General features: G+C 35.7%; 1 protein-coding gene across 1 annotated transcript; it reads right to left on the bottom strand.

The window, feature by feature from the left end:
- Positions 1 to 682: 682 nt before the first annotated feature.
- LOC100371711 (U6 snRNA-associated Sm-like protein LSm5) lies at positions 683 to 9,056 on the bottom strand. Its single transcript, XM_002733151.3, has 5 exons — positions 8,983 to 9,056; positions 3,438 to 3,533; positions 2,954 to 2,981; positions 1,890 to 1,962; positions 683 to 994 (listed from the first exon to the last, which is right to left on the bottom strand). The coding sequence occupies exons 1-5, from the start codon at positions 9,032 to 9,034 to the stop codon at positions 962 to 964; spliced, it is 282 nt and encodes a 93-aa protein (XP_002733197.2). The 5' UTR covers positions 9,035 to 9,056; the 3' UTR covers positions 683 to 961.
- Between the last annotated feature and the right edge of the window lie 3,339 nt (positions 9,057 to 12,395).

Below are 12,395 nucleotides of genomic sequence, written 5' to 3'. Positions count from 1 at the left end.
TAAATGTATTGTTATTGATGATATAAATCAATACAAAATCTTCAAATGGCAAAACTTAAGCAGTTCACAGTAAGCTAGTCAACGTGTTCATAGCACACCAAATACAGATGTTTAAATAATTTTACTTTAGGAATTCATTACTATCTATGGGGGCGGACATCCGGGCATTTTCACCGCATGGTAACCATCACGGTGGTAACAAAAGCCGAAAACTCTCAGAAAACAGTACATTGGGATGGTCGTTAAGACTCCCCTCTACAGTGTAACAAGATGTGTAACGCATATAAATTTGATTGTTCAGGATTACTTCAAAGTTGAGTTGTTGTTTTCTCGAATTTTCAAACGGCTCTTCGCACATAGAAATATGTGGTAGAGTGGGGCCCATCTTAGCAACGTAGAACATCTTGTGACGTAGCTCCGCCCCAGAGGATTTCAAGGTAATTGCTTAAATAGAACCTGGCCAACACAACACTTCATGCCTTACAGAAGACTGTCTCTACAATGTACAAAGAGATTGAGATTTACCAGTATCCAAACTCAACTGCAACTCAATTGCAATACTTATGTTCACTGAGTTGGTGAATTGCCAATTGAACTATTTCCATATTGGAAATGTTTATTGTGTTCAAATTTATTTAATCCTACAATATCACAAATTCATCAATCATTCCAAAAATCAGGATTTGATGTGTTATTTGTTTTATTTACGGATACAAGTTTTTATTGTATAAAATCATTTTTTTTTGTTTAAACAAGAATAGATTTACAACACATGATTAAAATGTACTATTTATGACAAAAACTTGGGAGTTCTGTCAACTCCAAATAAACTGAAAAAACACAATGCATTGTGGAACTTTAGTGTTTATATGTGTATGGATAGTTTCCATACAAATCAGTTTCAAATATTCTACTAAATAACAAATGACTACAAAATATAAATATCTTCACTGTGATAGTCCTATATTTCTGGGCCTTCACTTCCTGGAATTAACTGGAATAAAATAAAACAAATAAGAAATTAGTCATCTTCACCACAGTTTTTATAGCTGTATGCGAGGATGGTCAGAATATGAATGTGTGATTGAAGGGAAAGTGATAGGACACTTGAAATCCTGTTGACTGTATTACTAGGTATGTCTATGAAATAACCTTCACAGACTTAGTGGTACCTGTACCAAGAAATGCATAGAAGATTGAAGTATTCACACTTCACATAATTATTGGTAGCGTTAGAGAAACTGGGGTGTAGAAAACAAATTTAGGCTTATTTTATGAGAGAATATTTGAAATTCTTGGGGGCAGAGCTACGTCACAAGACATTCTACGTTGCTAAGACGCGCACCACTGTACCATGTATTTCTATGGGCTCTGTGCGCGCTGCTGTGGAACGCCGGTCGAGCCGGTGAAAATTCGAGAAAACAACACAAACTCAACTTTGAAGTAATCCTGAACAACTAAATTTATGTATGTTACACATGCAGGGGTTATCTTTTTTACACTATTCACGGGAGTCTGAACAACTGGGGAGTCTAAAAATGCCTGAATGTCTGCCCCCGAGAATACAGTAAACTTATCATTACTTCTGACACAACAAACCCATTCCTTTCATTTTTATAAATATTTATAAATTTCACAATTCAAATTGAAACAAGATCAATGGAATAACGTAACATTTTAAAATGATACAATTGTGTGTGTGTGTGTACTGCACTCGTTGATTGACTTCAATTGCCACTGAAATTTATAAAAATAAAAGTAATGGGTTTGTTGTGTTGATACATGTAGTAAAGACATGTGTAAATTTAGCTATATTTTCTGGTAAGGCATTCTCACAAGCCACCAGAGAGTTTTAATATAATCAAAATTAGTGTTACATGGTTTCTTACCATAGTAATATTGTTACCATTCAGCAAAATTTGTTCTAGCTTTGTCACTCGTCTCCCTTCTGGTGTGTTTTCACTAACAAAAATAAAGGGTACATTACTGTAAAGCACAATATTTTAACTAATCTGTAATTTTGCAAATTCACAATGTAGCAAATGTAGTTCATTAGAAGGTTTGGGTCAGCTGAATATCAGACTACTGGGTTTGATAAACCAGCTACTAAATGTTTTTAAAACTTTCATCCTATGGGACAGTGTCATATCTTGGCCTCCTACTTTCAGAATCTAGCTGTCTACTTTGAAAATTTCCCTGGTTGATAATTAATTCAATGAGTTCACTGAAATGGTATTTAGCAATATTTCAAAGTATTTCATAGTATCTGTATACACCTATTGAATGACCAATAATGATTCCCATGGTGTATGTATAAGTATCTACCCTGATCTTGTACTTTTGCAAGACTTGACCAGATATTATTTAAATGTTCAAAATAACAGGACAAGCTAGAAGACAAGCATGTACAGCACAAACTTTACCCCCTCTCCCCCTCCCAAACAAAACTACAAGACTGCTTGATTTTAATGAATTTGAATATGATGGTCGCACAATTAATATGCATATCCACATCAAGATGCATGATGCACAAATATAGTTTGATTGTGACTGGTCAAGGAATGTAAGAGACACAGCTTGGAAACCGCATTTATTAAACAAAATGTCCACCACCATCTCAACAAGATGCACATAAGTTTAAAACCTGCCCCCCCCCCATTTTTTGCAATTTTGCTTATCGATAAAGTGCTAGAAATGAGAATTGAAGATATCATCATGACATGAACAAATCTTAGAGAGGTCTGTCTGTATTACCTTTTTTTATAATATACAAGCATTCAAACATGCGGTTTTTAGCAAGAAGTCAAAAATATCACTTTTTACCAAAATGACAATAATATTTATCAGTTAGAGAATTAAAAATATCATCATGAAATGGACAAATCTAAGCGAAGTACACCAATCACTCATATAATGAGCTCCGCTCGACAAAGTTAAAAAAAGTTTTACTTACAATTCAACAACATCTTCTAAGACCATATCTAAGTTACAATTAAGAAATTAAAATATTTTGACACGAAAATATACATGTAACTGACACCCTTTAAAAGGATTTTTAGCACTTAAAGTAACAGCAACATAATAACAAGGGCAATAAATGAAATCCCACAGCTACCATTCACAACAAGTGTGTAAGTGAATTTCGGCCATACACTGCATTTGAGTGATATAGTCATATTTAAAATATCAAAGTAGGTGATATACAGGCAGGCTATATACCTGTATAGACCAACATGTATATACATGTATATTATGATATTTAATTAACAACCAAAAGTTATATCAACCATTGATGATTGATTGTATCAAAGACATAAATGAAAATTACTAAACTTAGAAAATGGCAATTAAAAATGTTTGCCCGCTCATTAATGAATGGACAGTGCTACCACAGGAAATAGGTAAATTGATTTACTTTGATTTGAACAAAAGGATACTGACGAAGTCATCAAAACCGAGTAGTGTTCCAACGATTTCTTTGTCACTCTTCATCACAATGTGAATCCTGGATCCGATACATTTATCTACTAATTCTAAAATGAACAAGAAATTATCAAATAATTATAGATAATATAGATGTTGTAGTAACCTTCAAAAAAGTCATGGATACAAATGGGCAAACTTGTTCTATACATTTTATTTTAATATCATACATTGCAACAGCTGGTTATCATTGGTTACATATGAAAATTGGTGCTTACAACTCTTTCTAGGGGATTTGGATTATAACACGATCTAAATCCAACGTTAAGCCTATAAACGTTCCATTATTTTTAGTGCCAAACCCCTTCGTTAAGTACAACAACAAATATTTCTTTGGTGTTTGTGAGCTCTTGTGTGATTGGTCAATGCATGGACAGCTCTTCCCCTTCCGTGTTTTACTCCCTATCAATTTAGGCCCTGTTTAACCATAGACAGTATAGTAGTATAGTAACATCAAAGTCAAACGTTGTATGCCCAACGCAAGCTGGGCTGGAATATTATAACGAGCAAATAAACAATGACGTCATATTTACTTTGATGCGATGTCACTACTTTTGTATCGAACTACAAGTATCTTTTCCCAAACGAGTCGTTTTCTTTCCGCAATACGCATCTTTCGAACACACAATAGTTATCAGATGTTCTCGTGAACATGGTTCTCTAGTAAATATTACTTTTAATATATATGTTCCTGTTTAATTGAATAAAATTAAAAGTTAGTTTCAGACGGCAGTAATGTTTCCGTACATGCTATATTAAGTTTGTACCCTGTCTTCGACAAAATATTTGAATATTTTTGTTCTCATGATGCATGAATCTTCTTATTATGTTATTTTTCACCGACTATGCTCGTTTTTTATTGTCCTCTGCCACACATTTTTTTTTCAAACAGACTTTGAAATCGCTCGTTTTCATGTCTGTCATCATCTTGACTACCTATTCACACTCTTTCAAACAGAATGCTTGTGTAAGTTTGTACCTCGTATTCGACAAAATACACGAATATTATTGTTTTCATGATGCATGAATTTTCAAATTTTGTTATTTTCATCGACTACGCTTGTTTTTTGTTGTTCTCTGTCTCGCATTTTTTTTTAATAGACTTTCATTCCGTCTTCCATTTTCACGTCTGTCGCCATCTTGACTACATCTTGAATGCACGTCTACCTACATTATACCCTGTTTTTATTAAAAATTTCAACACAATAACTCAAATACTTGTGTATAAATGAGGCACGATTTTTTTTATTATTTTATTTTCACTATTTTTGGTTTTTTGATAGCGTTTCAAAGGGTTTCTTTCATTTGATGATCAAGAAAACGCAAATCTTCACTATTTTCGATGTTGATGCCCGGGCTCTGAATCACACACACAGAGTTGTTAACATGAATTGCTGTGTCTACTGCGTTTGGATCTTCTTCACCGTCATCAAAATAAAAAAAAAAAACATCGAGCAAATCATCTACACACGGGAACTCGTGATCAGCAACGGCCATTTAGAATACCGTAGGCAACTCTCGTCAACGAAATTACGCATTTCGCAAGAGTTCACGACTCTCGCCGCCTAAAAACATGCGAAAACGAAAAATCAAAATAAACATTTAGTTTATGTTAATGGTTATTTTAAAGCAGCTTAACTTTTTTTCAGCCTACCCTGCTACAATAGAATCGCTGGAGTTGCTTCCTACTATATTGTCTATGGTTTAACTCAGGGGTTACGTCCAAACGCCACCCTCTTGACTGGAGATCTGTGTTGAAAAATAAACCTTTGTTGTTGCGGTGTACGCAAGACGATGAACTACTTATGTTTTTAACATCACTTCACCTATGAACAATTCACCCCTAGACGTGATAATTTCATTTCAATAGTAAAAATTCGTTGTCAAAAATCCAAATAATCACAACCTCACCGAAATCCATTTTCTATTCTTACCCACAAGCCACACCCAGACTATTCATCAAAACGAGTGGTCTGGGGTATACTAGTTTTCTGACCCATGCCGAGGACTTCCTGTTTATAATGCTATATGATAAATCAGATTAACTATCAAATGAAAATCATTCTAAAATAACGTACTTATACCTAATTGATTCTGGATTCATTGACCAGAGAGAAAGAAATGACATTTGCAATAATAATCGACAAGCAAGTCCGGGTAGTAACGTTCGGTTGACGAAATAGACGATACAACAGTACTGATTGGACCTACATGAATGCTAATCCATTTCACATAACCAAATGTTGTTGTTTTTTTGCTGTCGTACATTATCTTCGGTAATAACTCCGAAAGTGAAGTCTTATATCTTCAGCAGAACGTAGCCGTTAAAACTTGTAAAACGAGTCTGTTTCGATCGAACAAATATTTAAATATTTAAAACTGCATTTTGTCTGTCTCTGGCGTGCTTCAGAATGATATAGATCTCGGCCGATCGTATTTTTTCCAAAGGACCTGAATGTACAGCACTAATTTCACCCAACCTCCTGTTCGCTTCTGCTTTTCGATCATTATTTTTACACGCTTTTGCAACCGCATGTTGAATAATTTCCACTTAATTTTTCAACCGCGCGAACCCAGAAATATCGCCCATCTGCACGCTCGCATTTTAAATACATGGCCATGGCATCAATATGTTCCTCTTGTCTCTGCTCTCTGTCCTAAGGAGTTAGCATTGCCTGTATCACGTAAATGTCTCAATAATCATATTGTTAAAATGAGGTAGCAGCCCTGGATTCAAACAGAACACAGTCTCGCTCTATCAGCTTGTTGTGGAACGTTCACATAACAAGAGGTCATAGTTCAAGTTGCGTTCGCGAACGAAACAAAGTATGATGGTTTGGAAGTGTCATTCCAAATTAAATAATGGTTAATACTCATTGAATCCTAAAACTAAAACAACCATTTCGACAATTCATGTGCCAGTGTTCAGTGTTTGAACAAGCGGTCAGTGAAAAAAAAGGGATAAAAACATGGTTGTTTTTCCGGTCGGAAATTAAGCGATATGCTGTTGATTAAAATGTTATAAAAGCGAAATATTGGGCGAAATGAGTATTGATGCCCATTTATAGCTTAACATGCGTCACCAAATGAGGACATGGTTAGAGTTGGTAGTACCAGTACTAGTATACGCGGGGAGGGAGTCATGAGAGGGAACAGCCAGCATCCCTTTTACGGGGAAAACGTGAAATCTCAGTGGATTTGTTTTGTTCTCGCATGTAATATTAGGTTTTGAGGGCTTCTGAGTTCAAAAATAATGACTATATCAATCAAAAAGCATGCGTTTAGAGACATACCTATGCAGAACTTGGTTTGCCAGTACTTAATCTATTTTTAACACCTAGGCTACTCTATTGACATTGGTTGTTTATTTCATGGATTTGGCACTTGAGGTGGCTGGTAAGCCGTGTCGAAAACGTGCACAAAACGACCATTCTGTGCACGTTTTCGACACAGATTAAAAGCCAGTTGTAAGCACAAATTTTCATATGTAATCAGTGCCACCTGTTGACCAATTATCAGAGGATAACAGGGCAGTGATTCAAGACAATGTGTGATGGCACAATAAATAAATTTGCGCTAAAAAGTGTAATTTTTTTTTAACATTCTAGTTTTTTTCTACTCTATGGAATTGTTCGAAAGATAGTGATTTTTGAAAAATATTAGGACAAGTTTTACAGTGACAATAAGCCACTGTAACACAAAAAATAATGCGATCACTGGACGCACATTAAAATTTTCAGTCCAGGGTAATAAAATTGAAATAAAGAACCCCGCACTAATATTATTGCATTTCATAAATCACCATTATCAGAATTAGAAATATTTATGATGTCATAGCTTTGCATTATCACGTAATAATGTAGACCTCTAAGAAGAAGATATTTATTTCAATAAATAGTCTCCAAATTTAACGAAATTTGTTTAATTCTGATGGTGGTGATTTATAATACCAATAAAGAATCCTCCACAGGGAAATATATTGGTTTTAGAGAAGGGTAAACATGGGGCTGGGGGGATTCATTATTGTTAAATCACCAGGCTTGAATGTATATATTATTCTCTGATATTAGTATACATGATTGATTACAATCAGTTTTGTATTAGTTTGAGCCATACGAGATTACTATGGCTGTAATCAATAGATCCTGTCAATGTTGAGATTGTGGGATTATATATTTATCACACGCTGTGTGAGTTATCAAAGACAGTTGTTGTGTAATTCAAATCAGAAAGTAAAAACACAGTGAAAACTACCAACATATTCAGTACGAAAAATATGAATGTATTCTAACACCAGATGATTGTAAAACATTGAGTGAACAATATTATCTGTGACTAAACTGTATTGAACAAAAGATTCAGATTAATTTTTGACAATGGCAAATGAACAATTGTGAGTCCCATGTTACAAATATAGAAACCATTAGGACTTACAGTTTAGACATATACTTGTAAAAAAAATTTTTTTCTAAAAGTGACAACAAATATATTTACAATGATGTTTATAGAGCCAACAGATGGTTAAAGACACCCCAAACCACCCCATTATATACTGTGACGAGCTCAGTGATTTTTTTAAACAAGGGAACAGGGGTGCAGCGCCCTCATGCTATGGCCATGCACCCTGGGGAGCAGATCCTCTGGCAACCATAAAATTCTGATTGACCAGGGATCAACTGTGACTTGTCTGATAGTAATTTTGGCCCCAAGGAAGTCATAGGATGCTCCATTTTAACTTGGACTTATCAGAAACGTCACACCCTGGTAGGGAGAACCCGATCTCCCCCATTGAAGTGCTCCCTCCAGTCTTGCAGTTTTTTTCTAGAAAAACCCCTGTAACTACAAATGTTTGTAATTCCCTCAATAAATGCTATACTTTCAATTTATTTTTGGGTACTGTTGAATTCCCAACATACTTTTTTAGAAACACCATAGCATTCAAAACTACTAGTGAGGAGATATTTTTTGCAGTCGCCCCCCCCCCCCGTTATAACCAAAAAATAGAAAGTACCTGTCTAAAAGCAAAATAGAAATAACAGTTCAAAATTTGATTTTTTGTTGCTTATTTGTGGTTATTTTGTAATTCCCTGGCAGTTTTCTATCGAAATTGGACAGATTTGTAGATCATTTTGTCAAATGAAATGTTGTATCTGTCCAAAATGTGCAGTGCCGTCTGTCTAAAATGGCAAGACTGGTGGCTGGCTAAAAGCCTGTCCCCCCCCCCTCCCTCGTAATTAACAAAGAGAATATACATAAAATATTGATAGATGCATAAGTTAATTGCAAATTCCTTGTTCTTACTTGTTTGCAAGATTATTCATCACTTTTCAAATAAAGTCATTGAAACACCGAGTCACCCGGCCACGGCACGACTTTTTCACTCTCTCATGTAACATGCGAATACTACATCCCAGAACTATAGAGATTTCATGCATACATTGTAACGCCAGATAAGTTACACACACAAAATGACGACTAACGACTTATAACTATATTTACCAAGCGGTAAAAGCTGCGAGGGATTTGTACCAGTAGTTGACGCCATCGCCATTTTGAAAAGATGGTGTATGTGCGCCCCTAGTGTTGAAATAACGACAGATAAAAGCATCGACTTAGTTCGCCGTTGGTGGCGTCCTCGTGAAGCCGTGACTCAGGTCATGGTTACTAAAAAAACACAATAGGTACATTAAATAAGTCAGGTCCGTAATCGTGACATGTCTGGTCGTAACTCAGACAGGCCCTCACCGATAATACATTTTTAAGCACATGGTAATATTATATTATGGACTCCACCCTGGACACATTACGCTCAAGCAATCAAGTACTCTTTTTTTATTCTCGCCATGCAGTGGCGAAAAATGTTTCTCATTCAAAACTCGATCACGCTGCCCCAAGAGTTGTATATTAATAAGTAAATACAGCCTGGAAAGTTGTTAAAGTTGTGTTGTCAGGGAAAATTGATCTGCATATATGGACTCCACCCTGGCCACATATGACGACCAAGCAATCTCAGTTAGTGAAAAATACGAGACTAGAACGAACAAATGACACCCGTATCGGTAAGATTTTTTTATTCTCGCCATGTGGTGCGAGAAATGTTTCTTTTGGTGAGAATTTAGAGCGGCGAACTGGATTTTCTCCGAGTGGGCTCATTTCTCACCTTTAATGGGGAGAAATCCAAATCTTCAATTATTTATTAGAAAGACTCGAATTTGTTGGAGAAACATTATTTTTTATTAGTTAGTCATTATTGCGCGAGCGATAAGTGACGTCATTCAGTTATGAGATAATCAAGTTTCAATAATTACAAAGTATGTTTATTCCACTAGCTGACTTTTACTAGCTAATGCCGTGTTTTATAAGATCAGCACCATTAATAAATAAATTTGGATGGATTCGATCCGTGCCAACAAATATATTTGGGTCTAAGATATCATATTCAAAACTTTTTATCACACACAGGCCGAAAGAAAGGAAATTTTTGAAAATAGCTAAGCAGACACTGAATAATATCGCCATTAGGCGTGGTAAAATAAAAGAAAAGAATACGGTCATTCAACAATTTATACATAGTTTTGGATCTCAATGAACCCATTTCAGTGGCGTTACGGTACCTCGTTTAGGATAACAAATGCACCGAATGTCGGATGACGTTCGCTTGACGACGCCACTGCGTCACGGCCATTGTACCGCGTCGGTGGCGCCACAATATTAATCGCTAGAGTTCTATGTGTTCGAAGCATCAACGCAGTACAAATACATTGTCGATTCGGTCGTAAAAAACGTTTTTCATGTGAATATCACTGGATATTTATCAATGTAAGCAGTCAGAGTGGTTTACCCACAACACGATACATCAAAATGCCAAGTATGTAAGTAGCACCGTACTGTATATTCTGTATTTTGATCCAACCAAAATGATCGTGTCCGCAAATCTTGCATTCACCCGTGCACCACGCGAGCTGAACAGAGTTGTTTCTCGTATTATTATTTTGAAATGTGAGCACATATTTTCTATACGGCCATCATCATCCCGATACAAGGAATTTACTTGTATTCGATAAAGTGGTGGATTTCAGTTAATTACAATACATTTATTTGAATTCATTGATCGCGTCATCAAACCATTAATGACTGTGAATTCCTTTATTTCTTTTTCTTTCTTTCAATGGGCCATGTGGTCATTAAACGTTTGACGGATTCATTCATTCAAACATTCATTCATTCATTCATTCATTTCTGATTTTTATTCTTCGAGTATAGAAAAATATAACATTGACTAATTATGTCAAAATCTCAAATTCCGATTACAGTATCAATCATGTATCAATGTTCACTTATAAAATATTATGAGTGTATGTCACAATGCAAGTCAATGCATACATGTGACGATATAATACATACCGTGACGAATTATAAAATTATTGGTTACATTATATACAATAAAAAGCTTATTTGTAAAATCACAATAATATAAAAACGTTAAATACGAGTATGATGTAACGATATTATTAACAGCAGATTGTCTCTCTTGTTTTCTCAGCCAGTATCCAGTACATCTGGGAAGCGTAGTATCTCTCCATCCAGTATTGCCACAGCACCATTCATGCACCATTGAAATTCGAAGACATCCAGTGACTTGGTAAGCATGTGGTAATCGTATTCTCTCTTAATTCTGTGTTTTAGGCGAGTAGTGAAACATTTTGCTGCACAGACATCCGAATCATCGTTAATTTTCTTGTATCTTGTAATGTGAATTGCAGTTTTCACCGAGACACAAAGGTAACACAGAATACGGTGCGTTTGTGTTATTGCTTGACGTCTTGGCGGACCCAGAACGTAATAAGAGATTGGTACACTGTCTACATTGAGTAATGTACAAATAACAGATTTGAAAATGACAAGAGTCGATTTAGTCGGCTACATTCAAGAAAAATATGGAGCAAATCATCCTTTTCTTCACAGAAACGACAAGTGCTGGTTTCTTGGATACGGGCATTTTTCAAAAAGCTACCAGTGGGATAGGCGCCATGTAGTAACCGCCACTGTAAGTCGCCATCTTTTTTTGTTATTGGTTTCAAGTAACAGTCGCGAAAAAAAGGCTGATGTTCCTTTTCCAACGAGAGAATATCTGTCCATACGTTGTAAAAATATGTAGTGTGCTTTGAAAAATAAAGTTTAGAAATAAGAAATTTATAGATAACTCCTTTTTGTAACTTATAAAGTGGACAATTTAAAAGTATGTCATTGTCTTCATCCTCGTACAATAATTCGAGTGAATAATTCGAGTTGGTGACTTGTGTAGTGTTGTCACTGCAATTTTCAATAATTTCTTTAAATTGGGGTGGGATAGCTCTGTGCACCACATCAAGTGCAACATTCAAAAGCCTTCTAGAACATATCGGCACTTTGTTATACAAGATGTCACGTCCCAGCCACGCAGTCCCAGCGACAAGATCTCCAATTGTCGTAATGCCCGCATCACGAAAATGTGTGAGGGTGAGTGGCACACCATGCAAAGGGTGCAGAATCCGACTGTTGTACAAGAGCGGTTCCCGACAAACAGAGTAATAGATGGTCGGTTGCCCTTTTCTAATAGTTGAGATGGAGGACCAAACCTTCATAAGATCACAATAGTAAACTGGAATATTATGAAAAGAAAGTGGTACATTTGTAACAAACAACTGTTTGTCATATTTCAAATTATTAAAACGTTTAAGAAAGTAACTGGTGAAATAAAAACTAGGATGCTTCAAATTAGAGTAAAAATAACGTTGAATGTATTGCAAACGAAAGGAGGCAATTCTTGATGGTAAATGAACTAAGCCTTGACCACCCTGTGAAGGCGGTAGATAAATAGACTCTGCAGGGAGCCAATGGCGACCCTGCCAAAAGAAATCAACAAAGAGTTT

Source organism: Saccoglossus kowalevskii, chromosome 22 (genome assembly GCF_978046115.1).
Source record: "Saccoglossus kowalevskii chromosome 22, keSacKowa6.1, whole genome shotgun sequence".
NCBI classification, from domain to species: domain Eukaryota; kingdom Metazoa; phylum Hemichordata; class Enteropneusta; family Harrimaniidae; genus Saccoglossus; species Saccoglossus kowalevskii.
The sequence above is the reverse complement of the archived record's forward strand: the minus strand, read 5'-3'. Positions and strand labels throughout refer to the sequence as shown.

Bases quoted from the DNA above. Each gene is read 5' to 3' on its own strand.
- LOC100371711 (XM_002733151.3), bottom strand. From the start codon at position 9,034: ATGGCGATGGCGTCAACTACTGGTACAAATCCCTCGCAGCTTTTACCG. The intron at 3,534-8,982 runs GTAAATATAGTT...TGTTCATTTTAG, and splicing joins CTCGCAGCTTTTACCGCTTG to AATTAGTAGATAAATGTATC. The intron at 2,982-3,437 runs GTATCCTTTTGT...ATTGTAACTTAG, and splicing joins CGGTTTTGATGACTTCGTCA to ATATGGTCTTAGAAGATGTT.